Source organism: Carcharhinus amblyrhynchos, chromosome 3 (assembly GCF_965287045.1).
Source record: "Carcharhinus amblyrhynchos chromosome 3, sCarAmb.v2.hapA, whole genome shotgun sequence".
Lineage (NCBI taxonomy): Eukaryota > Metazoa > Chordata > Chondrichthyes > Carcharhiniformes > Carcharhinidae > Carcharhinus > Carcharhinus amblyrhynchos.
The window spans coordinates 59,510,125-59,537,796 of NC_137326.1; the positions used below are offsets into that span (position 1 = coordinate 59,510,125).

At 44.4% G+C, this 27,672-nt stretch overlaps 1 protein-coding gene across 5 annotated transcripts in view; it reads right to left on the reverse strand.

The window, feature by feature from the left end:
• The window catches only part of dock3 (dedicator of cytokinesis 3), a 965,674-nt gene that overhangs the window by 121,485 nt on the left and 816,517 nt on the right, over positions 1–27,672 (reverse strand). For all 5 annotated transcript variants that reach the window (XM_080184500.1, XM_080184509.1, XM_080184492.1 and 2 more), the window contains 2 exons: positions 16,750–16,810; positions 16,218–16,311 (listed from right to left, as the gene is read on the reverse strand). In XM_080184500.1, the coding sequence (XP_080040626.1) occupies positions 16,218–16,311; positions 16,750–16,810 (155 nt within the window). The remainder of the gene's footprint in view (positions 1–16,217; positions 16,312–16,749; positions 16,811–27,672) is intronic.

The window sequence follows — 27,672 nt, forward strand, 5'->3', positions numbered from 1 at the left end:
CCTAAACCTTTCTGCTTCTTTTCACTTTTCTCCTTGAAAACACTCCTTATAATTTACCTTTTTGACCAAACTCTTGGTCATCTGGTCTAATATCTTATATGGCTCAGTGTGAAATTTTATTTGATATTGCTCCTGTGATGTGGTTTGGGATATTCACAACATTATAAATTCAAATTGCTGTTGAAAATCCTCCTAAATGGCTTTGAAGTCTCCAATAAGTGGAGATTAATATCTTGGACATGGTTGCTTACAATCCAGAAGAAAATAGTAGGAGTATTTAAAATGTGCATTTTAAATTTTTTTTGAACATTATCATCCATTAATTATAGAAACATTGGAAATGGGTAAAATGGTTGTTTGACTGTTCAGGGCTGTTGGAGGTGGTCAGTCATGTGATGAAAGCATCAGAAACATGTCTAACCAGAGCTGGCAGACTAATGGTCATTAGAAATCTGTTCACACTAAAGCAGTGTTTTTTTTATGTGCAGAGTGTCCTATATCATAGAATCCCTACAGAGCAGGAGGCCATTCAGTCCATGGAGTCTGCACCAACAACTATCCCACCTGGGCTCTATCCCTACATATTTACTCTGTTAATCCCCCTGACACTCAGGGGTAATCTAGCGTGGCCAATCAACCTAACCTGCACATCTTTGGAGTGTGGGAGGAAACAGGAGCTCCTGGAGGAAACTCATAAAGATACAAGGAGAATGTCCAAACTCCACATGTGACAGTCACCCAAGGCCAGAATTGAACTCAGATCCCTGGCGTTGTGAGGCAGTAGTGCTAACCACTGTGCCACCCTTAGCAAAGGGATAAGCTTTATGTGCATGGTCCTTCAGCTGGCAGAACGTAATTTTTGGGAGTTGAAGATTTAAGGCACTTCTGGTGGAGATCTAGAGCAATGGTAGGCAACCTGGACTTGTGAGTGGGCCGCATTACTCCTTTATCTCAGTGAGTTGCAATGTTGAAATCCAACATGTGTGCTAACCATGACCTCATCATTAAGATTAAATACATTTAATACATACCAAATATTTCATAATGATTTGCATAAAACACTAAGTATTCCATACATTAATGGAACTATCATCAACTTCAAATGGGAAAATCAAAAGAAATATTTACATTTACCTTGCAGATATTACAATTTATTCTGCTGATCAAAGCTAATACCAGCTACAATTAAAAGTTATACATTTCTTAATTATAGATAGGTGTTTTAGATATTTAATTTATTTTAATTTACTATTATTTATTTGAATTAATAAAATCTATTGTTCTTGATAAGCTTTAATACTACTGTTATTAAAACTTTATTACGAAGAAAACTTTACAGTTATCAATAAATTGTTTTTAAAGATAAATGAGGAAAGCCAACCTATCACTCCATTCTCAGTCTCGCTCTTTCCCATACACATTGTCTGGCTCCACTCTGAGTCTCACTCTTTCTCATGTTATTTATCCTCTAGGCTTTTGAAGTTTAAAGTTTATTTATTAGTGTCACAAGTTGGCTTACATTAGCACCGCAATGATGTCACTGAAAATCCCCCAGTCGCTATACTCCAGCATCTATTCGGTACACTGAGAGAAAATTTTAGCACAACCAATGTACCTAACCAGCACATCGTTCACTTTGTGGAGGAAACTGGAGCAGCTGGAGGAAACCCACGCAGACACAGGGAGAATGTGTAGTCTCCACACAAATAGTGACTCAATCTGGGAATTGAACCTGAGTCCCTGGCACTGTGAGACAGCAGTGCCACTGTGTTGCCATGTCAGTCACACTCTTCCTAGTGTTACTTTATTTTCCTGGTGACACTCTTAGTTTTGCTCTTTCTGACTTCCTTTTATCTCCTGGCTCCTCTTTCATTCTTGCAAACTCTGCACCCATCCTCTCAAAATGTCTTGCAGGCCGCAGTCAGAAACCTGACAGTCTGTATGCAGCCTGTGGGCCATAGGTTGCTCACAATTGATACTGGGACTATTACTGCAGTGGACACATTTCCAAGCTAAGAGAAGGAAGTAAGTATGCAAGTTTGATGAATGGTCCTTGCTGCAGCTTGTGAAGCCACTTAAAGCTGCTGCTGCTCCTTTGGGTGGTCTGCTTGCTGATACTAAGACCTTCCTTCTCTTTATGAAGTGAGGTTATGCATCTTGTGTAACAGATGGCTGCAATCATTGAAAGCTTTTTGGACTGAATTCCAGGACATCTCATGGTTTTTCCATGAACCTAAACCAGTGCTTCAACTATGATGGCGTGCTTGGAATCCTCTGATAGAAATGAGCGTAGCTCATTATGCCTGTGCTCAGCTGGTGTACCAATTCAAGGCTACTCAAGATAGCTAAGCGAGCCTAGAAGTCATCCTGATTCCTCCTTGTTTGGATCAAACACTTGTTGAATTAGAAATGCCTTATAATCAAGGCATTATGATCAGCATTTTCTGTTTTTTTGATATCATCATTGTTTGGGAAACAAGTATTGACCTGCATTATCTTGTGCTGATGGCTGAAAATGAGTTGAACATTTAGTTTCCCAACATGTGAGGGAATATATAGAACTAGAAATATCTGCCAAAAATCTCCATCCTCATTCATGGCTGGGGTTCTCTGTGTGGTGGCTGAAAGTAAATGGAGTTTTGGCTGGAATGCCAAATTCACTTTTCTCGCTTGCAGCGGGGTGCTATGGATGAGATTAGAGAATCTTGCCCATAATTAATAGCAGCTGGATCTTTCTGCCATTCAATAAGACGCACAGTCTTTGCATGCTGTCCATGTGGAAGGGGATGAAGTTGTTTACTTGAATAACAAGACTTTGGTCACTTGGACTAGCAATTTAAGGGGGTGGGGATCAAAACAATAGGTCAATAAGCATAGAGGCTGGGGACAAGCTTGGGGCCAGGACAAGGCTATCTAAGAGGAAGAGCATTCTGGGGGAGGATAAGCTCAGTGGGCCTGGAGGTCTGGAGTGCATCTGCTTCAATGCAAGGAGTGTAATGGGCAGGACAGACAAACTTAGAACCTTAACGCTTGCGTGGAACTTGGATGTGGTTGCAGTGATGGAGACTTGGTTAAAAGAAGGACAGGACTGGCAGCTGAATATTCCAGGGTATAAGTATTTTAGGCAAAACAGGGGAGGGGTGAGAAGAGGTGGGGGAGTAGCAATACTGGTGAGGGAGCATATTACAGTGGTACAAAGGGTGGACAATTTAGAGGGGTAATGTAATGAGTCACTGTGGGTGGAGCTCAGAAACAAGAAGGGTGCAGTCACTATGCTTGGGGTGTACTACAGGCCGCCCCAATAGCCCATGGGAAGCTGAGGAACGGGTGTGTAAGGAGATTCTGGACAGGTGCAGAAAAAATAGGGTTATTGCAGTGGGAGACTTTAATTTCCCTTGTATAGACTGGAAATCGCTTAGGGCTGGGGGTCTGGACAGGGAGGAATTTATAAAATGCATACAGGGAGGTTCTTTGGAACAATATGTTGACAGTCCAACTAGAGCGGGGGCTATACTGGACCTAGTACTGGGGAATGAGCCCGGTCAGGTCATCAAAGTTTCAGTAGGGGAACATGTGGCAAATAGTGACCACAATTCTGTAAACTTTAGGATTGTAATGGAAAAAGATGAGTGTTGTCCTATGGGTAAGGTGCTGAATTGGGGAAAGGCTAACTACAGCCGGATTAGCCAGGATTTGGTGGCCATTGATTGGGAGAGGCTGTTCGAGGTAAATCCACATCTGGCATGTGGGAGTCTTTTAAGGAGCAGTTGATAGGGCTGCAGGAGAGGCATGTGCCTATAAAAAGGGAGGATAGGAAAGGTAGGATTCATGAGCCGTGAATAACCAGTGAAATTATGGGTCTAATCAAAAGGAAAAAAGAGGCATACGTAAGAACCAGGCAGGTAAAAACAGAAGGAGCACTGGAGGAATACAGAGAAAATAGTAAAGAACTCAAACAGGGAGTTAGAAGGGCAAAAAGGTGTCACAAAATGTCCTTGGCAGACAGGATCAAGGAGAATCCTAAGGCATTTTATACATACGTTAGGAACCTGAGGGTTGTCAGGGAAAGAATCGGACCTCTCAGGGACAAAGGAGGGGAATTATGCTTAGAACCCAAGGAAGTAGGTGAGATCCTAAACGAATACTTTGCATCAGTATTCACAAAGGAGAGGGACATGTTGACTGGTAATGTCTCAGAGGGATGTGTTGACCCATTAGAAAAAATCTCAATTACAAGGGAGGAAGTGTCAGGTTTTTTAGGAAACATTAAGACAGACAAATCCCCAGGGCCTAATGGTATCTATCCAAGACTGCTCAGGGAGACAAGAGATGAAATTACTGGGCCTCTAACAGAAACCTTTGTCTCTTCACTGGACACAAGTGAGGTCCCAGAGGATTGGAGGATAGCAAATGTGGTCCCGTTATTTAAGAAGGGTAGCAAGGATAACTTGGGTAATTATAGGCCGGTGAGCTTGATGTCCATGGTAGGGAAATTATTGGAGATTCTTAGAGATAGGATATATGCATATTTAGAACTGAATAATCTCATTAGCGACAGACAGTATGGTTTTGTATGAGGGAGGTCATGCCTCACAAATTTGGTTGAGTTTTTTGAGGAGGTGACAAAAATGATTAACGAGGGAAGGGCCGTGGATGTCATCTATATGGATTTTAGTAAAGCATTTGACAAGGTCCCTCATGGCAGGCTGGTGCAAAAGGTTAAATCTCACGGGATGAAAGGTGAGCTAGCTAGATGGGTGGAGAACTAGCTTGGCCATGGAAGACAGAGGGTGGCAGTGGAGGGGTCTTTTTCTGGTTGGAGATCTGTGACTAGTGGTGTTCTGCAGGGCTCTGTACTGGGACCTCTGCTGTTTGTGATATATATAAATGATTTGGAAGAAGATGTAGCTGGTGCGATCAGTAAGTTTGCGGATGACACGAAGATTGCTGGAGTTGCAGATAGTGATGAACATTGTCAGAGAATACAGCAGGATATAGATAGGCTGGAAAATTGGGAGAAATGGCAGATGGAATTCAATCCAGATAAATGCGAAGTGATGCATTTTGGTAGATCTAATATAGCGGGGAGCCATACAATAAGTGGTGGAACCATCAGGAGTATAGACACACATAGGGACCTGGGTGTGCAAGTCCACAGATTCTTAAAGGTGGCAGCACAGGTGGAGAGGGTGGTGAAGAAGGCGTATGGCATGCTTGCCTTTATTGGACAGGGCATAGAGTATAAAAGTTGGCATACGATGTTGCAGCTATATAGCGCGTTGGTTAGGCCACATTTGGAATACTACGTCCAGTTCTGGTCGCCACACTACCAGAAGGATGTGGAGGCTTTGGAGAGAGTACAGAAAAGGTTTACCAGGATGTTGCCTTGTATGGAGGGTCTTAGCTATGAGGAGAGATTGGGTAAACTGGGGTTGTTTTCCCTAGAAAGATGGAGGATGAGGCGCGACCTAATAGAAGTGTAGAAAATTATGAAGGGCATAGATAGGGTGAACAGTGGGAAGCTTTTTCCCAGGTCAGAGGTGACAAACACAAGGGGTCACAAATTCAAGGCGAGGGGGGCAAGGTACAGCACAGATGTCAGGGGGACTTATTTTACACAGAGGATGGTGGGGGCCTGGAATGCACTGCCAAGCAAGGTGGTTGAGGCGGACTTATCTAGATAGCCACATGACAGGGAATAGAGGGATACAAACGAATGGTCTAGTTGGGCGCATGAGTGGCGCAGGCTTGGAGGGCCGAAGGGCCTATTCCTGTTCTGTATTGTTCTTTGTTTGTTCTTTATATCATTTCATATATAATGCTGATTTACCTAGTTGTAATGAAATTAAAACATTAACATTAAGCCTGGCAGTTACAGCCTTTGCCGTGCAAAGTTTGATCACAGGTCAGCTAGCAGCCTGAAGTACAGCATTACTGTAATCGTCCTCATGACTGAAGATTCTATGGACACCATTCACTGAGGTATGGGAACCTAGCTACACTCAGTTCCCTCCTCCAGATCATCTATATAAATGGTAAATAGCTGAGGCCCCAGCACCGACCCCTGGGGCACTCCACTAGTCACCAACCGCCAATCCGAATAGCACCCATTAACCCCCACTCTCTGTCTCCTATTTGACAACCAATCCTCTATCCACGCTAACACCCTACCCCAACTCCATGCCCCCTTACCTTCTGCAATAACCTCTTGTGAGGTACCTTGTCAAATGCCTTCTGAAAATCAAGAAAGACCACATCCACTGGCTCTCCTCCATCCACCACCCTAGACACATCCTCATAGAACTCCAATAAATTTGTCAGACATGACTTCCCCTTAACGAAACCGTGCTGCGTCTGCTCTATCAAGCAATTCCCCTCAAGATGCCTCGCTATTTCCTCCTTGATGACGGATTCTAACATTTTACCTACAACAGACGTTAAACTAACTGGCCTATAATTCCCTGCCTTTTGCCTGCCACCCTTCTTAAACAACGGCATAACATTAGCCGTTTTCCAATCTTCCGGCACTTCCCCGGAATCCAGTGACGTTTGGAAAATAACCACCAAGGCATCCACTATCACCTCCGCCATTTCTTTCAGAACCCTTGGATGCAGGCTCAACTAGGTTAATTGCAGAGGGATCTCAAGTGATGGAGCAGCCAACTTGACTGGGAAAAACAGTGCAGTATAATAAGGATTAAGTAGGCAGCTGGTCAAGACATTGTCTGGAATCACTGCTTCATTCATCGTAGGGCATTGGCATCAAAAGGAATTCCATCCGATCTTGAAGTAGTGTTAAAAGAAACTGTGTAAGTCATGAATTTCATTAAACGCAACGCACTCAATGCCAGGCTTTTCAAGTCTCTGTGCTCCGAAATGAAGGCCGAGCACACACATTTATTGTCCCACACAGAGGTACGTTGGCTGTCAAGGGGCCAGATGCTTGGCAGACGTATGAAATCCACGCTTTCTATCTTGAAAAATCGTTCTCTCCAGAGATTCTTTTCGTGATGAAAGTTGGATGTTAACTCTGTCTTATCTTGCCAACTTTGGGCGCGATCTTTCCAAACAATTCTAAGTGTCAAACGAATGAGAAAACCGGAGATATTTGCATCGTTTATTTCAGAGAGCACTTTGTGCAATGGAAGAGCTGCCAGGCAATTCTCGTTGGAATGGACCTCCTGGCATGTGACTTGTCCAAAGTGGCTGCAGCTGTATGACATTAACAAGTGAGAGCTATATATAAGTGCTAACGATGGACGCATAGGCAGTCACGCCAGCAAGATGGTACCCAAAAGAAGTTCCCCACAGTTCACTGAGGTAGAGCTGGGCCACTTGCTAAACACTATGGAGGAGAGGCAGGCAATATTCTTCCCTCAAGACTGGCAACAACCCAGTGGTCATGGTCATGGTGGTGGCTGTCAGTGCCTGTGCACTGGCACAAAGGAAAGGCAACCAGTGCTGGAAAAAGATGAACGACCTCCTTTGGGCAGGAAGGATGAGTCTCCATTCCGTCCTGATATCAGTCATGTCAGTTGTGCCCGCAATGTTGACCCTTTCCCACACCTCGTGCCTTCCAGCATCTGTCCCCCTCCAGTACCTTCCTCCAACCCCTCTGTCACAACCCCTGCCTGCCAAAGCACAGCCCCAACAAATGCCACCCCCAACACCCCCAGCCCTTCCAGCTATCAGGTGTTCAATCTCCCCTTTCTGTCTCTGAAGGCCCATTAACTGCCAGGAGTGGCAGAAAACTGGAGGTGGAGTCCCTGAACTGTATCTCCTCAGTGCCTTTGGTGTGGGAGGTTGAGGAACAAAAAGTTAGTGACAGCCAGGTCAGCATGCAACATGTACTGGCAAAATCTTCAATTCATGTGACATTTCTCAAGTAAGTGGCATGCTGTCCAGACACATATCCCGTCATACTGCTTGACTAACTGTTAATGGGACCTGGGATGGAATGTCGACAGTCAGCCACACAGCCTGCTCAGCAGGTTAGGCCGAAGGGCCTGTTTCCCATGCTGGGTTGTTCTTTGTTCAGACAAACAACAGGGCGACCAAAGTGATATTCACCCGTTGGTAGTCAACTTCATGTAAAACCCCTCGAGGGTTGGACTTCAGCCGGGGCGAATGCGCGCAACACGAATCCCAGGCCCGCAGCAACCGCTGAGCTGAGGACCCCCAGACTGGCACAAGACCCATCCCCCCCAAACCTCAGAACCTACTGAAGTCTCCCACACCGGTCATCAACACAGCAATGGCTGCGAAACTGTCCCTCCAGTGCTCAGCGGTAGTGACCTCCTCATTCTCCTTTGTTACTGCTGTGCTCGGTCCAGACTTTTATAGACGTCTGTGATTTGTGCTGGCATGAACTCACTTTGGAGAGGTGGGAAAGTTACTGGAGGGGGGGAAACAGCCGTGATGAACTTGCTAATGATATTGAAATTCATTTAAATACAAGCTAATAGGCTTCGTGCCCAAACTGTTCACACTAGGAAAAAGTGGCTGGGAAAATACCAAACGACTTGACGCCAGGCACAAATCTGACTTTTTGACTGCCCTCCTATTTTCCAGCCTTGCCATGCTAATCAATCAGCGCAGCTGGACAGAAAGATCGCACCCACAAATTGAACATAAAATTGCAAAGAAAGGATGATTGAAAAACAGAAAATGCTGGAAAATCTCGGCAGGTCTGACAGCATCAATGGGGAGAGAATTTTCTGTTTTCATTTCAGATTCCAGCATCTGACCACCAGATTTGTTGCCACTTTCCAGAAGAGATATTTCAGAGTTTGAAAGAGAAGATAAGGATGAAAAATCTCTGTGAATTTGAGAGCCTAAAGTCAGCTATTAAGTTACAACTGACTCCAATGAGCAGACTGACCTGCTGCACCTGAACTGTGATAGCACATTAAAAACACACCTGAAGTCCACGAGGTTATCATCATTCTGGATTAGCATCTTCCAGAAATATCCAATGTGGAGTAAAACAAGCATCTTGTTTTATTGCCGTTCATGATGATCTACATGTACATGGCTGGATTTCCCATCCTCACAAAGATGAAAACAGCACAAATGAACTGGCTGAACTCTGATATGCATATTGCCCTCTCATCCTGTGAATCTAATTGGAGTGAGATCGTGAGGACCAAGCAGGCTCACCTGTCACATTAAAGGCAGATAAACATGGCATGGGTCCTGAAGGTTGGCCAGCTAGCAAAAGTGGGTCCTAGGAGAAAGAATTTGAAAGCGTTGTCTAGAAGTTAGCCCAGAACATTAGGTACTTCTCAGTCTTAAGCAGAGGCTGTACACCAATGTGACTGAATTTACACAATCTTTTCTCAAAAGCATTTGGAAGCACCTGGATTTGAATGAATCATGATATACAAGAGCAATTACAGCATGTTAGAAATCTAGAACAGAATTTTCCATTCTGGAGACTGAATCTGATGGCGGGAGGAAAAGTCGGCATGTTTTTCATTAAGCGACAGGGAGTGGACATGCACACTCTTTCACTTTTGGGCTCATGAATTATGCTTAGCAAATTTCATGATGGGGTGGGCAGGAATTTGTCTGCCCTGCTATTACCTCATGAGGTCAAAGATCCTATGCCAACCTGCAATGGACCCTCCTCATTATCTGGCTGACAGCCATTACCAAAGTAGAGTTGCCTGCGGCTTGAATCATTGATGTCTCAGTGGATGTGTGAGTGAATTGAACTGATACATTAAGTAAACTTGTCCTTTACAGGTTGCACTCTATCTCAAAGTGAACAACCAAATGCTTCCACATGACCTCCGTCCAGAAATGTCATCCCACCTCCAGGTAAAGGAAGTGCTGAAGGATAAGAGATGGATGTTCCTCCAATTCACATATGAATGTACATGGAGACATTGTTCTTCAAGCAGGGCATTGAGAGCCATAGGTAAGAAGTTTCAAGTTTACAATTTTCTACTGGTCTCTTGCACCCTCAAAACTCGATAGAGAGACGATTGTCTTGACAGCATAGGAAGACTAATACATGATCCCTTGTTAGCCAGGAAGATGGAGGTTTGGAATAGTGAATTGGCTGCCCTTAGGCGTATCCATCTCGCTCCCTCCCTGCATCTGACTGCGGCAAATGGCAAACAAGACTGAACGGTAGCTCCATACTTTGCTGCGATCTCAATGTTATGAGACCCATGAATCAGGAATAAAATGCTGCAATGCGGAATTCATCACAGAACGGGGAACACAAGTGAACGTCTTTGACGTCCAGTTGCTTCATAATTATTAGGGTAAGCCTTCAGTCAGCCATTTGTATTGACTTTGAATTCCACTTACCCGAAAAGACCCTTCTCCCACCTCAAAGGATCTCACTGACTACTAACTGTGCAGTCAAGGCCAGTTTGACAAAATGGTGCACATCACCTTTCAAACTTGCTCCACCACCTTCTACTCTCCCCCTATCATTTACCAACTTCTCCCCATTGTCCTAGACTCACCTAATATCACAATTCCTCTTTCCTTTGTCATCCTTGAACCTCCCCCATTACACTGGATCCCAGTATGATCCGCCTCCACATGCCTTTCCACCCCTCAATCCAAAACACGTTACTGTCCCCGTGCCCACCCTGATCCTAACCTTCTGGTTATTAGGGTTATCTGTTTTATCCTCTCTGTGATGCACCTGATGAGACCTTCATCTACCAGACTCTCACCTTGGGCCTGCACCCTATCACATCCCTTGTCCTCCTCTGATTGTGATTGATTGTTGCCTCCAATCATTAATACCTGAATTCCCATCACCAGGACCACACTGATGACACCATTGCCCCCACCTTCAGACACGTCTCTCCATTCCCTCCATTTACCAGACACTTTCACCCCCTCATTGCCCAGATATTCTCCTCCCCAACCACGTTCCTCTGACATTGGTCCCCACTTTGTCCCTAGGCACACTCTCCACCCTTCTCCCATAAGCCTGTCTTCCCTATCCAAACCTTGTTCCATGCTTCCACTTCAAAATGTCCTTCCTTCCAGCTTTGCCCTGCCTCCCATGTTCAGCCTCAATGCAGCATTTGCAAACAGCACTCAATGCGACTGAAGTTACACAGGGTCCCCAAGAAGGAAAAAGCAGCATCTACGAACCTCAAAGTTGTGGGTGAGGTGAAGCTCGCCGGGTGCGAACCACTTACATGCATCGTAAAACTGAATGTTCTAAGTTCTCGCTGGCAGGAAACATAATTTGGAGGGGGAACTTAATTCTGGCGAGGTGGCCTCTCAATAAACATACATGAGGTGCTAATGCTTGCTAATGAGGCTCCTGACACTGTTCGTCGGGAGGATTGATCAGCTTTTAACCCACCTTGAAAGTTGGGAGAACAAAATTCCAGTTTATTCCACTGTCAGGAAACAGATTTTTTGTGCCATGAATAGGGATCAATCAAAAATAATTCTCACTGCCAGAAACTTTTCACAGATTGAGGGGGCGATTCTCCCATCCCATTATGCTAATTTTTTAGCACAGCGGGCTGGCAAAACTGCATGTCGGCTGATGCGCAGGATTTCCATGAGTGTTTGCGCCACGCTTGCATCTCCCCAGGCCCAGATTTCCAGCAGTGTCTGCATGGTGCTGGAAATCATCTGGGAGGCAGGGCTAGCATTTAAATAGTTTTTTACATTCTTTTACATGCGGTCAGCAGGCCGTGGACTGAATTCTCCCATCGCGCCGGAGTGTTTCACTACAGCGGGGTTTGCAATAGTTCCCCACTTTTTCGGGAGCTAGTAGCCTGACCCTGCTGTAGTGAAGGGATGGGGAGCAATTGGGGCCCCCCAGAGAATTGGGTGGCAAGGGGGTGGTGCCTCCTGGACATGGGCACCCTACCCTGTTAGCGCCAGCCTATGCACCCTGGCACTGCCCAAGGGGCAAAGTATCCATGCCCAAGGAGCACTCTGGCACTGCCCATCAGGCATTGGGCAGTGCCAAGGGGTGGGGCCTATTGGGGGCACAGCCTGGGGGCAGGGCCTAGGATGTGATCAGGGATGGGAATGCTGGCCCGAAAATGGACAGGTGCTGTGTTCAGGGTGTGTGGCGGGGATGGGGGGCAGCACTGCAAGAGTCCTGAGCTGGCCAGCTATCGAGCTGGCCATCAAAGGAGAGGATGACACTTCAGGCCCACTGCACATGCACAGAGGCCCACTGATTTCAGCCTCTCTGGTGTGAATAGGTCCTGCCCTCTGAAATCTAATGATGTTCATGCCAGTGGCCTCGGCAGTGCAAAGACTGTGGGAAATTCTACTATGAACTTCCACTGAAAACAGCAGAGTGAATTACTCCAGTTTTCCCGTGAATTTGACACTTAGGGCCTGATTTACCAAAAATTCGCGCCCGTTTTTGGGCGTGAAATTGTGGAAAATTTGGGCGTCGGGTTTTTAATGAGATCTGCACCCGAAACCAAGCAGATCGCAGCTTTAGTGATACCCAATTTGGGCAGCGGGAGAACGATTTAAATGCATTAGCGTGTATTTAAATCGATTTAATGAACCACATGCTCAACTTTACCACCAAATCCCATTTTACCTTCTTCTGTTCCGTTCCAGGTCCACGCTTTTAGTGACCTGCTAAATAAAAATCCAAAGCCAATTTTGATTTTGCAGGGGAACCTCTGAAGAGGCTTCAGAGCCTGCAACAGCTCTCTGATCCAGATCATCCTCTGGGATGGGGGAAGGGGGAGGAGGAGGAGGAGGCGAGTCAGAGCATCCTTGGGGCGGGGGGGGGAGGAGGTGGGTCAGAGCATCCTCTTGTGGGGGTGGGCGGGTGGTGGGGAGGAGGAGGAGGAGGTGGATCAGATCATCCCCTGGGGGGAGGAGGAGGCAGGTCAGATGTAGCTCGGGTGGGGGGTGCGAGAGGGCTGATCGTTGTCTGGCGGTGGGGGTAGGCCCGATCGCTCACTGATACTGGGGGGGCGGGGTGGGGGGGGGGGTCCACTGCCACTCTGCGGGCAATCGATGTGGGGGAAGGGGGCAGGGATGGCTGCACATCCACTCTGGGAGAAGGGATTCATTCCTCAGGTGGGGAGGAGGGGTCGTCCTCAGAGTGGCAGCAGACCCCCCTGCACCCCCCCCACCAGAGACCCATCTGCCCCCCACCCCCCCACCACATCAGTGAGCGATCAGGCCTGTCCCCCACTATCAGGCAATGATCAGCCCTCTTGCCGCATCCCCCCTCACCCCAGAGGATGCTCTGACACTCCCCACTCCCCCCAGAGGATGCTCTGTGTCAGAGAGCCGCTCTCTCTCCTCCGCCCCCAGAGGATGATCTGTGTCATAGAACATAGAACACTACAGCACAAACAGGCCCTTCGGCCCACAAGTTGCGCCGATCATATCCCTACTTACCAGGCCTACCTATAACCCTCAATCCCATTAAATCCCATGTACTCATCCAGAAGTCTCTTAAAAGACCCCAACGAGTTCATCTCCACCACCACCGACAGCAGCTGATTCCACTTACTCACCACCCTCTGAGTGAAAAACTTATCTCTGACATCTCCCCTGTACCTACTCCCCAGCACCTTAAATCTGTGTCCTCTTGTAGCGACCATTTCAGCCCTGGGAAATAGCCTCCGAGAATCCACCCTACCTATACCTCTCAACATCTTATAAACCTCATCCTTCGTCTCTCCAGGGAGAAAAGACCTAGCTCCCTCAACCTATCCTTATAAGGCATGCCACCCAATCCAGGTAACATCCTTGTAAATCTCCTCTGCACCCTTTCAATAGTTTCCACATCCTTCTTGTAGTGAGGCGACCAGAACTGCGCACAGTACTCCAAGTGGGGTCTGACAAGGGTCTTATAAAGTTGCAGCATTATCTCCCGACTCCTAAACTCAATCCCTTGATTAATGAAAGCTAGTACACCATACGCCTTCTTGACCACATCCTCCACCTGCGAGGCTGATTTAAGAGTCCTATGGATCCGGACCCCAAGGTCCTTCTGATCCTCTACACTGCTAAGAGTCCTACCCTTGATATTATACTCCTAGTGTCAGAGAGCCACTCTCTCCCCCCACCCCCCCAGAGGATGATCTGTGACAGAGAGCCACTCTCTCCCCCCACCCCCTCCCAGAGGATGATCTGTGTCAGAGAGCCACTCTTCTGCTTTTTTCTTTCCCAACTCAGGCACGCTTTTTCAAATTTTTTCAAATTGCGCATACCATCGTTCTGGCAGCGCTAAGCCCAGCCCACAGTGCGAATCGGACCGGAGCCGGCTGAAAGCGTATGGGTGCGCTGCAAAGCGGATTTCAGGCTCAGATCTGTATTACATCCGAATCCAACCCTTAGACTCCTAACGGTAAATTTTTTAGAATTTTAGAATTTTTTTGGGAAAATCCATCCTGAATCTTTTCATTAATATTCCTTTTAAAGCATGAATGTCATCATTAGGATCCACTTTAAGAAGAGGTATTTCTTGATCGGAATCCTTTAAAAGGAACAAGTCTCCATTGAGATTGTCTTTTTGAAATGGATCTTCCTCTGGATCTGTTTTAAGGAAATTGGGCTCTGCCAGGACTGAGTTTTGTGAGTGGAACCTCCTTGACAACACAATTCTCATCAACAAGACTTCCTGTTTAATAGCAATTTGAAATCTTTGATTTTTTTTCCATTTTGTTCTGCTGTGGGTAAGGGGACGAGCAACAACAATTGAGCATAGTTGAGGCTCAACACTACTGGAACTTCAAACTTGAATTTCATCTCTCTATGTAGAGTGAAAATATTGCATCAGACTCACTCCATACTCTTCAGCCAGTCTTATCTTGAGGTCCCATATGATAGAAGTTCTTATGGTATTTCAGAATTAAGAGACTTACAAATCCATCTGAGAATGTTTGCCTGTCTATTACCCATGGAAATCCATCATCATGTTCTACAGTCTCAAATTCAATTCATGGAAAAACCTATAGCTATCTCTACAGTTACTCTTCAATTAATATAGAGTGTGATTTCTCATACAGGCATTTACCACATACTGAGACCTCATTTATACATTGGCGGAGCCAAATCTTACCGAGTTTAAGTACGTACAAGTGTACCACTGAAATTGAAGCAACTGAACTAGCCTAGTTCATAAGATCAAGGTACTGGTAGGCTGCCTACTGCTCATCTATCTAGGTCCATCCTATCCATTATGACTTGGCCAGTAAGTTTACTTTGAGCCAAATGCTAGTTAGCATTAACAAATTTTACCTTCAGGTTCCTTTGGTCAGCCAGTTTGGCAATTTGTACAGCACTTTGGACCTGCCATTGAGTGTCTCCAAGAGTTAATTTGACTCATCTTCAGCCATAACATCTTGGAGGCACAATGAATCCCATCAATCTTCCAACCCCCAAAGAGGATAGTGACTCCAATAGGATCCGCAAGGACTTTCAACCATTGAAAATGCTTTAATAGAATCTGACCACTGGAATGCTGTAACATTTTAGCCAACACATGCAGTCACTAATCCAGGGATGCTGCAAGAATTGGGTCATTTCAGCTGTGCATAAACCTCAATTCCTTTATTCTGTTTCAGAATGTAAAAATTCATATTTATAGAGTTATCACTTCCCTCAGAAACATGTCAAAGCACCTCACATGCAATTAATTAATTGAAATGCACTCAAAGCTATTACATGTCAGTCTTTTACACACAGCAAAAACTCCCAACCAAATGACATGACTATCAGTTAAAATGGTTTTGGTGCTGTCAGTTCAGGAAGGAATTTTGACCTGGACAGGAAAACACCTCTACGCAATTCTTTGTTTACTGTGTTGGTTTTTTTTTACTGTAAATGGCCTCAGTCCAACATCTCATCCTAAAGACACCACATCCTTGGGGAGATTTGAACTAACAATCTGTGGACTCCAAGGCTAGAATGTCAACAAATGGGCCAAGCTGACAAAACATTAACACTTGTGATTATGTATAATTTCCATGATGCAAGAGCACCCTCCATTATGTTAAAGAGTGAAGGTTCTACTACATTGATTGATTTGAAAGGTGAGCCTGAATTGCAGCCTTAGTTGAAGAGAGGCACAAATCTTGAGATTCCTTTTGAAGAGGTACAGGTATCCTCCTTTTTAAACACTGGGAAGGACTAGAAAAAGTAACCAGAAGTAAAAGATATTCAGCATGCAATTATACAAACCTTCCAGTCTAGTTTAAAATGTGGATTGTTATAAGTTTATCAATTCTTACCTGTATAATTATCGGCCTGCAGATGCATGTCACATAGTTTATGGATGTAACGGATATACATCTCCTCCTTGTTAATCTCAGATTTGTAAAAGTTCTGAAATAAATGGAAAGGTCCATTAAGCAATTTGATCATCAGAGCTGGAAAAGACTAACAGAAAAGATTATTTCAAATGGAACACTGGTCATCCTTTGACATTAATTACTAATTGATCTCCATCCCTAACAGCGCAGCCTTCTAACCTATTCTGTAACTATCTTGGGAGTTTTTGATGGGACTGTGTCAAGGGACCTTTACTCAGAGTGTAATGAATGCTGTACCTGGCCATGTGCTTGACATTGCTATGCTAAGGACTACATATGCTCCCTCGGAGGCATTCTATGTCAGACTTAAAGATAAAGTGTACAGGAACTTTACTCTGCAGCTATCTTCTAAGGAATTTGACCTTGATGCTGACTGAATACCAAAATTGGGGAAACAAATTCATTGCTCTGAGCAGAATAAAAACCTTAAACAAAAAAACTACTTGCTTACCAACAAATTAACAGTACAGCCAATCTTCTTATTTTCAGTTTCATCCCCTTTCATACAATCCCTGAGAAGAAGAAAGAAGCTTGAACTCATGAATTATATCACATAACAGGAGTTAGTAGTTTACAAATGGTAGTTTCTGTGAACAATTTCAGTTCAAAGATTGCACAGCTAACTTTCGGCATGGAGTCAAACTCAAGACTCTAATCCAAAACTCAGCTTCTGCTTTCATGGAGGATTAAATCTCCAAGTTTTATCAAGTGATTGAACACCTGAGTAACAAAAATCAGCAATGTATTCCCAATTTGTAGAGATCATACAATCATTGGCCAGGATTAATATGATGAGTGGGTTCTCTTTGCCATCCAAACAGTCATTGGAGAGTACATTCCCACTGTTACTGCCTGCAGCTATTTTATATTTAGACATTTGTGGGTGTCGCTGGCTGGCCAGCATTTATTGCCAATTTCTAGTTGCCCTTGAGAAGGTGGTGATGAGCTGCCTTCTTGAAACGCTGCATTAGTTGGCTAGAAATGGGACTTCTGCCCCTCACTCAGGAGGGGCGGAAGTCCCATCTCTAGCCAACTCTGAGAACAATTCACCTCGGAGAAATACCAGCCAATCTGATTGGCCAGCAGCTTTCTAGTACTTGCAGCATTAGTAGCTTAATGGACAGGATTTGATCTGCTTGCCGTCCCAAGATCCAGGAACTAAGAAAGCAAGAGGATCTCAGTGCAGGAAAAGGTCAGGTTCAGGGGAATGGACAGGGGGGTGGGGGTGTTGGTAGAGAGGCTGGGGGGCTGGAGGGAGGATTTGTAGGGGCCAGATCTTCTGGGCTTGTGCTAGACCTTAAAAGGGAACTGTTGATAGAGGTGCTCTGTTCCTTTCTGAATACAGTTCAGTTTTAGGATTCCTCTCTGACCCTGAACTCCTCCCGCCAGCCTGAATATTGACGCTAGGTGGGAAATGGCCCTTCATTCATCCGTCATCTTCATCTTAAGGGCGTCAACCTAAAGGTGGGCAGCCTAAGCCTTGCCTGCCCAAGCATAAAATTGCAGAAAAGTCAGGGAAGGCGGGTATGGTGGTAAGGCGGTTTGAGCAGCCTTACAGGCACAACCCACCTACAAGTAGAGGAATGTAAAACTCTATCCATAAAATGTTTACAGCACAGAAAGAGGATATTTACTATTCCCACTCTCCTACCTTTCTCCATAACTCTGAAAATGTTTATCTTCGGATGCTTATCCAATTCCCTTTGAAAAGTCATGACTATACTGCCAGTATTCAGGCAATGCATTCCAGATCCAACCTACACAAATCGTGTAAAATAGTTTCTCCTTATGTTGCCTTTGATCCTTTTGATGATCCTCTTAAATCTGTTGTTGGTTTTTGACTCTTCAACCAATCTGAAAAAATTCTTTTTATTTACTCTGCCTAGACCCCTCATGGCGTCGAAGACCTCTATCAAATCATCTCTCAACCTTCCCTAAGGAGAATAACTCTAGATTCTCCAATCTAGCCACATAACTGAAATCTCTCATTCCTGGAACCATACTTGTAGATCTTTTCTGCACCATCCCTAAAATCTTCACACCCTTTACAAAGTGCAGTGCCCAGAATTGGACACAATACTCCAGCTGAAGCTGAACCAGTGCTTTATAAAGGTCCATAATAATTTCCTGGTTTTCATACTCTGTGCCTCAACGTATGAAGCCATGGATCACGTATTAACTGCACTCTTAACTTGCCTTATTACTTTTATGATTTGTGCACATATACCCCCAGATCTCTCTGTTTCTGCACACTTTTATAATTGTATGCTTACTTTATATTGCATCTCCTCATTGCACAGGAAGTGGCTTAATGGCACTTAGTGGGGTACAGATTATGTCTGTAATCCTCCATAATTCAAATTCTTGATCTCATCCAAAGTCAGGTGAAGTCAGAATGGAGAGCATAGCAACGGGAGGCCATGCTGACCTTTAACCCAGATTCACTTTCAAACTTATCTTGGCTGCTTTGTACTTCTGCTCTATTAACCTGCATTAGCTCCATATCCATTGGTATCTTTATCCAAACTTGTAGATCTCAGTCTTTACAGCTCAATTTGAATCAGTGTCCATAGTCTTTTGAGAGCATGAATTCCACATTTCTACTATTCTTTCTGTGAAATATCACTCCGCGATTTCCCTGCTAAATCAACTGACTAATTTTTGTGAAGAGATGTTGAGTAGAAGATAGGAAAGGAAAACTTGGTCGATGAAACCTGAGTCACATACCTAACTGTAGATGCCAATGAAGAACAGCTGTGGAGGTCTAAGGAAAGAATTAACCTCAGCTGACAACTGTCCACACTACTGAATTGTCAGACGTGCAGCGTTTCCTTGCTGATATGTTAAACAGAGATCCTATCTGCCTGGTCTAGTGGTTCAGGTGAACATAATTGCATCTCCGTATTTTCTGGTGTTTTGATAGATATTTTGCTCTCTCAACCAGCTTCATCAAAAATTGATCAGCTTGCCTTCATTTCACATTTTCTGTTTGGGAGTTCTCATTGAATTCAAATGTTTGGACAGTGAATGCTAGCCTTGTAAATGATTGTTATATTTGGTTATGTAACAACAGTGATTATGTGAAAAAATTGAGGCTAATGAAGTTCCACATAAATGTAGCTTCTTTCTTTTACACATCTCCTCAACTTTCCACCAAACCTCAAGGTGAGTCAGCTGCCAGGTCTATCCAGCAGTGTACCAAGTCATGCATTCATGACTTTTTTTGAACTTATGCATGGGATGTGGATGTTGCTACAAGTCCAGCATGTACTGTCCATCCCTAAATGCCCTTGAGAAGGTGATGGTGATCTGCCTTTTTGAATCACTGTAGTCTGTGTGGTGTAGGGATTCCCACAATCCTTGTTCATGGAGACCTGGGGGATTGTGAAAGATTAGTTATTTTGCTACCTCTACAATCAAGAGTCTAGGAACAGTGTGCATTGAAATCTGGTAAAGAGGCATAGTGTATTAACACTCTTGTATTCAATATTGTACTTTATTCAGGTACTGCATCAGTTAGAAAAAGGTGTTTAGCCTGTACTAGAGTTAGTGTGGCATTCTTTGTTAATTCTGTTAAGAAAGATATCATAAAACAAGCAATGGTTGATTTTAATTTTTACTGTATCTGCTTTATGACCTAAAATCACAATTATGCAACAACATAGTTTTTAAAATTTATTTTGGGACATGGTCGTCACTGGCTGGCCAGCATTTATTTTCCATCCCTAGTTGCCATTAGCTAGGCCTTTTGAGAGGGCAGTTAAGAGTCAACCTCATTGCTGTGGCTCTGTGAGTTACATGTAGGCCAGACCAGGTAAGGAAGGCAGATTTCTTTTCGTAAAGGTCATTAGTGAATGAGATGGGTTTTTCTGACAATTGACAATGGATTCATGGTCGTCAGTAGATTCTTAATTCCAGATTTTTTAAATTGAATTCAAATTCCACCATCTGCTTTGGCGGGATTCAAACCCAGGTCCCCTGAACATGAGTCTCTGGATTAATAGTCTAGCGGTAATACATTTCAAATTGACCACTGCAGAATGGAATACTTGGGGAACAGGTCACGGAAAACAATGGACAGGCAGGAAAAATCAGTTGGTCTATTGAGTCTGCTTCATATTGTCATGTGAACATTTAATGCCATGACAGCTTCACTCTCAATAGGTTTACCTGTGATCATTCACCTCCCTCAGAAAGCGGAGGGTTGGGCTGTGGTTTATGATCTAGTGGTGTGCCTCAGGTATCAGTGTTGGGACTGCAATTGTTTATGATTTACATAGATGATTTGGACTTGGGGACCCAGTGTAATGTGTTAAAATTCGCAAATGACACTAAGATGGGTGGAACAGCAAAGTGCGCAGAAGATGCTGAAAGTCTGCAAAGGGATATAGATAATCTAAGTGACTGGTGAGAGTCTGGCAGATGGAGTAAATGTGAGGTCAGTTAGAAAAAGGTGTTTAGCCTATGCTAGAATTATTGTGGTATGCTTTGTTATTTCTGTTAAGAGAGATATCATAAAACAAGCAATGGTTGATTTTAATGTTGTAAATGTGAGGTCATCCATTTTGGTAGGAATAACAGCAAAATGGACTATTATTTAAATGGTAAAAAATTGCAACATGCTGCTGTGCAGAGGGACCTGGGTGTCCTTGTGCAGGAATCTCAAGGAGTTGGTTTGCAGGTGCAGCAGGTAATTAAAAAGGCAAATGGAATTTTGTCCTTCATTGCTAGAGGGATGGAGTTCAAAAACAGCGAGGTTATGTAGCAGCTGTATAAGGTGCTGGTGAGGCCACACTTGGAGTACTGTGTACAGTTTTGGTCTCCGTACTTGAGAAAGGATATATGGAGGGATTGCAGAGGAGATTCACTAGATTGATTCTGGAGTGGAGAGGGTTGGCTTATGGAGAGAGACTGAGTAGACTGGGGCTATACTCATTAGAATTCAGAAAAATGAGGGGTGCTCTCATAGAAACAGACAAGATAATGAAGGGGATAGATAAGATAGAAGCAGGGAAGTTGTTACCACTGGTGGGTGAAACTAGAACTGGGGGCATAGCCTCAAAATAAGGGGAAGCAGTGTGAGGAGGAACCTCTTCACACAAAGGGTTGTGAATCTGTGGAATTCCCTGCATAGTGGAGCAGTTGAGGCTATCTCATTATATGTTTTTAAGGCAAGGATAGATACTTAAGGGTTATGGTAAGTGAGTGGTTAAGTGGAGCTGAGTCCACAAAAAGATCAGCCATGATGGTGGAGCAGGTTCAAGGGATCAGATGGCCTACCTCTTCTCTATTTGAAGGAGCAAGATACTCTTACACTATCTAATATTGTTTCAGAGATGAACTTAGTTGGTTGACTACTAGCAAACCTACTGACAATTGATAAAGATTAGGCCATGTGACTAAAGGCTCCTGAGAAGAAACACACATGGTGGGAAGGCTTTGTATACAGGGGCAGGGGAGAAGAGAATGTTGAGAATACAAGATACAAAGAAACATCTGCAAGCATGGGTATGCAGATGAACTGCTGTCAGTTTCACATTTTATAACTGATAGATGGCTCTGCATTCAAGAAAGTTGTACATACACATTGGACACACAGACATGAACCTAATGAATCCCTATGTCAAATGAAATCAATGCACCCGTCATTTCAGAGAGTTTAAAATTCACACTGAATATAACTGGAACATTCATCACAAATGATAGGCAAAAATACTTTAAGGCCCCTTGTGGGTTCTGCCAGCTACATCAGAGCAATCCCATGAAATGAAGATGATAAGACATAATATACATTTAAGCCTCTGGACATGCCATAACAATAATGCACCATGAACACATTAATATGTTTATAGATTTATAATTTTTCATGCTTTTCTGACATATTTAGCTATTGTAAAAGCTAACATTGGACAAAAGCTTATTAGTGGAGGACACGCTAATACTATCAATGCAGTCAATTCTAACTTTCACAGAATTGTAGAAAGTTTATGGCACTGAAAGAGGCCACCTGACCCATTGGAGGCAATTTTACCATTTCTTTTCTAAGTGCTAGGTGGACTTGAAACTGGGAGACTTTCAGATCCGTCTTTTGGGCATGTTTTCAGGCCCCCCCAATATGCACTCTGCATGCAAAATTTTGAGCAAGTCTGTTGGCTCGCTGCAGAAGCCTATGGGTGGGGCTTAACATGCCCAAAACTGTGCAGAGGGAGATAGTGTGCATGTGCAGGCCTCTGATGCTGTACATGCACATTAGCAGTAACAAGGGTCTGACAGGAAAGAGAGAGCTGTCAGGCCCCTGCTAGTGCAGCGCCCCCCCCCGGCAATCGTGGGGGCCCGTGACACAAGATGTGGCCCCCGCTCCCCCCATTGGCCCCTCCCTCCATTAGCCCCTCCTCCCATTGGCCCCTCCACTCATTGCTCCCTCCCCCATTAGCCCTGCACCTGGCACAGCCCAGTGGATATTGCCCTGGTGTCAGACTGGCATTGTCCAGGTGCCACGGTGGCACTGCCAGTCTGGCACTTCCCAAAGAGCACCCCCCTTTGCCTATAGTCTCGCTGGGGGGCCTCAATGGTTTCTGGTTCCACCAATGAGGCCAAGTCGACTGCTCCCCCTTCATGTGTCTATTCCTCGCCGGCGAGAACCTTTCCCAGCGAATTCATAAAGGGGTGAGCCCGGACAATTGAGTGCTGGGCTTGCTAAGCAGATGTAAACCAACATTACAATCATTTACATGCATTAACCTGTTTCTTGCCCATTTCTGGCAAGAGGCTGACTATGCTGGAAATCCAGGGCTTGTAAAATGACACCAGTCGTGAATCCCAGCGCCAATCGTGCTAAGCACTTTATGCCTGACTTTACCACTGCGCCATGCCTGAAAATGGGCGCAACACAATGGTAAAATCTCTGCGTCTGTGCTGATTATTTGATCCCTACTGTCTGAAAACCAACCACTGGAAAGTTAGATTACCAGAACAGATTGTCCAAATGTCAAGATATCAGACACACACACTCTGATCAATGGGTTGTGGGTTTAGGTGCACGTTCCCATGGTATCAGATACACACCCAAAGCCCAATGCCCACAGTATCAGATACTCAGACAGAACCAAATACCCAAGTAATCAGACAAACACACACAATCCAATCCCCACAGATTCAGGCTGACACGTATGGCCCAAACCCCACTGTGCCAGATACACACACATACGCACACAGCCCAATTCCCACAGTAACCAACACATGCACACACAGCCCAATCCCCGCTGTATCTAACACACACATACAAATGCACACAAGCCCAATCCCCACTGTATCAGACATACACAAATGCACACACTGCCCAATCACCACAGTATCAGACATGCACACACACACACAGGCATACACAGCCCAATCCTCACTATATGGAACACACACAAAATGCACACAGAGCCCAATTCCCACTGTATCAGACACACACATGCACACACAGCCCAATCTCCACTGTATCAGTTACACACAGGCACACACAGCCCAATCTCCACTGTATCAGTTCTTTTGTGAGCATCCTGCTCTCTTCCAATTGAAACCTGGCAGAATCATTGAGTCATACAATGCAGAAGAGGGCCTTCACCTTTGCACCAACACATTAGAAACATCTGAACTTTCACCTAATTCCATTTGCCAGAGCTTGGCCCATAGCCCTGAATGTTATGATGTGCCAAGTGCTCATCCAGGTACTTTTTAAAGGATGTGAGATAACCTGCCTCTACCACCCTCCCAGGCACCTCTGGGTGAGAGATTTTTCCTCACATCTTCTCTAAACCTCTTGCTCCTCACATTGAACCTATGTCCTCTGTGACTGACCATTCAACTAAGGGAGCAGCTTCTTCTTATCCACTCTATCCATGCCCCTCGTCTGAAAGACATACTGGTTAGGTGCACTGGCCATGCCAAATTCTCCCTCAGTGTACCTGAACTGGAGCTGGAGTGCGGCAACTAGGGGATTTTCATAGTAACGTCATTGCAGTTTTAATGTAAGCCTATTTGTGACACTAATAAATAAACTGAAACTTAACACAAAATCTTGCACACCTCGATCAGGTCACCCCTCAGTCTTCTCTGCTCCAAAAAAAACAACCCTTTTGAACCTCTGTTCATAACTTAAGTGTTCCATCCCACATAACATCCTGGTGAATCTCCTCTACATTCCCTCCAGTACAATCACATCCTTCCTATACTGCAGCGACCAGAACTGCACACAGCACTCTAAATGTGGCCTCACCAAAGTTCGTTACAACTCCAACATGACTTCCCTCCTTTTGTAATCTATGCCTCGACTGATAAAGGCAAGTACCTCGATTGATATAGGCAAGTGTCACATATGCCTTTTTCACCTATTGATTGCCCTTCCGCCTGCAGAGATCTGTGAACCAACATGCCAAGCTTCCTTTGTTCCACAGAACTTCCTAGTGTCATTCCATTCATTGAATACTTCCTTGTCAAATTATTCATTCCAAAGTGGATCACCTCAGTCTTCAGGGTTATATTCAATTTACCACTTATCTGCACATTTGGCCATTCTGCCTATACCTTCTTGTAGCCCAAGACACTTAGCCTTGCTGTTAACCACCTGTCATCTGCAAGCTTACTAATCCTACCCCTCATAGTCATCTGTGATATTTATATAATGACGAATAATAGGGGGCCCAACACAGATCCCACTGGTATGCTACTTGACAATGGTTTCTAGTCAATATAGCAGCCTTCTGTCATCGCTCTCTGTCTCCTACAACTGAGTCAGTTTTGAATCCACTTCATCAAATCACCCTGTGCATTTACCTTCTTTACAAGTCTCCCATATAGGACCTTGTCAAAAGCTTTGCTGAACTCCATATAAACTACATAGACTGCATTACTGTATTCTATACACACGGTCACCTCCTCAAAAAATTCAGTCAAGTTTGTTAGACATGACCTCTCTCTGATGAAGCCATGTTGATTATTCCTGATCAAGCTTTGCCTCTCCAAGCGGAGATAGATGCTCTTCTTCAGAAGTTTCTCCAGTAGTTTCCCTACCACTGATGTGACACTCACACGTCTGCAGTTCCCTGGTTTATCTCTACAATCCTCTTAAATAGCAGAACCACATTAGCTGTTCTCCAGTCATCTAGCACCTCCCTGACGGCTAGACAGGAATTGAAAATTTGGGTCAGAGCCCCTACAATCTCTTCCCTTGCCTCCCACAGCAGCCCAGCGCATAATTCATCTGGATCTGGATATTTATCCACTTTTAAGGCTGCCAACACCTCCAATACCTTGTCCAGCCCTATGTCAATTTGCTCAAGAACGTCATAGTCTCTCTCCCTAAATTCCATACCAATACCCTCATTTTCTTGGGTGAAGACAGATGTGAAGTATTTATTCAACACTCTACCAATGTCCTCTGGTTCCACCTACAGATTGGCCCCTTGGTCCCGACTGAGCCTACTCTTTCCCTAGTTATCTCTTCCATTGATATACTTATAGAATATCTTGGAATTTTCCCTACTTTTACCAGCCTGATCTTACTCATCTCCCCTCTTTGCTTTCCAAATTGCTTTCTTAAGTTCCACTCTGCACTTTCTATATCTCACTAATGCCTCCACTGATTTGCTCCCCTTGTACTTCTTAAGAGCTTTTCTTTTCCTTAAAAGCTTAAAAAAAGCTTTTTTAAAAGCTTTTCTTCTCATTGAATCCTGAATATCTCTGCTTGTCAAGCTTACTATCCATCTCAAAGACCTTCTTTCCATACATCAGAGACCTCCATATTCCTGAGAAACTGGTTACAGCCCCACAGGTGGAGACCCAGACAATGAAAGACCTGGGTTTCATTGAGCCATCTCAAACTGAATGGAGCAGTCCCATAGCGATCATCCCCAAGAAAGACGGGTGTCTGAAAATGTGCATTCACCTTCAGGAAGATGAAACCATCTCTCGGTTTGATGCCTATCTAATGCCCCATGTTAACAACCTGCTGAGCAGACACATCACCACCCCTGATTTCTGCAAATGGTACTCATGCATACACATCAAACAAACCCAGTCAAATCCCCACTGAAGCAGACATTCACAGACAGTCCAATCCCCACCTTATCAGACACACAGACACATGCACACACACCCCAATCCAATCCTCACTGAATCAGACACACATGCAGCCCAATTCCCATTGAATTAGACACACACACATAGTCCAATAGTCACCATATCAGAAATGCGTACACAGCGCAATTCCCACTGTATCTTACACACATGCACACACCCCCCAGTCATAGAGGTTTATAGCATGGAAACAGGCCCTTCGGCCCAAGTTGTCCATGCTGCCCTTTTTGTTGAACTCCTAAACTAATCCCAGTTGCCCGCATTTGGTCCATACTCCTCTATACCCATTTTACCCATGTAATTGTCTAAATGCTTTTTAAAAGGCAAAACTGTCCCCACCTCTACTACTACCAGCTTGTTCCAGACACTCACCACCCTCTGTGTGAAAACATTGCCCCTTTGGACAGTTTTGTATCTTTCCTCTCTTACCTTAAACCGATGCCCTCTAGTTTCAGACTCCCCTACCTTTGGGAAAAGATATTGACTATCAAGCTGATCCCAATAATGCCAACAAAACCAATATAATAACTAGATAGTCAGTTTCAGTGACATTGGTTGAGAAGCAAATGGTGCCAGGTGATCAGGGAGAACTCTGTTGTTTTGATGCCATAAGATCTTTTATATCCACCTGAGAGGGCATATTGGGCTTGGTTTAATGTCTCACTTGAAAGACAACAACACAAAAACTGCAGCGCCCTCGGGGTAGTACACCTCTATAAGATCACCTCTCAGCCTCCTACGCTCCAGAGAAAAAAATCCCAGTCTATCTAGCCTCTCCTTATAACTCAAACCATCAAGTCTGGGTAGCATCCTAATAAAACTTTTCTGCACTCTTTCTTGTTTAATAATATCCTTTCTATAATAGGGTGACGAGAACTGTACATAGTATTCCAAATGTGGCCTTACCAATTTTTCGAGCAACTTAAATAAGACTTCCCAACTCCTGTATTCAATGTTCTGACCAATGAAACCAAGCATGCTGAATGCCTTCTTCACCACTCTGTCCACCTGTGACTCCACTTTCGAGGAGCAATGAACATATACCCCGAGATCTCTTTGTTCTGTAACTCTCCCCAACGCCTACCATTAACTGAGTAAGTCCTGTCCTGGTTCAATCTACCAAAACGCATCATGATTAATAGCACTGACGCACTGTCGCACTGATTCAGAGATACACACACAGCCCAATCCCCACAAAATCACACACACACAGAGACAAAAACAGCTTTCATGCAGTTTGCTCCTGGTGTGA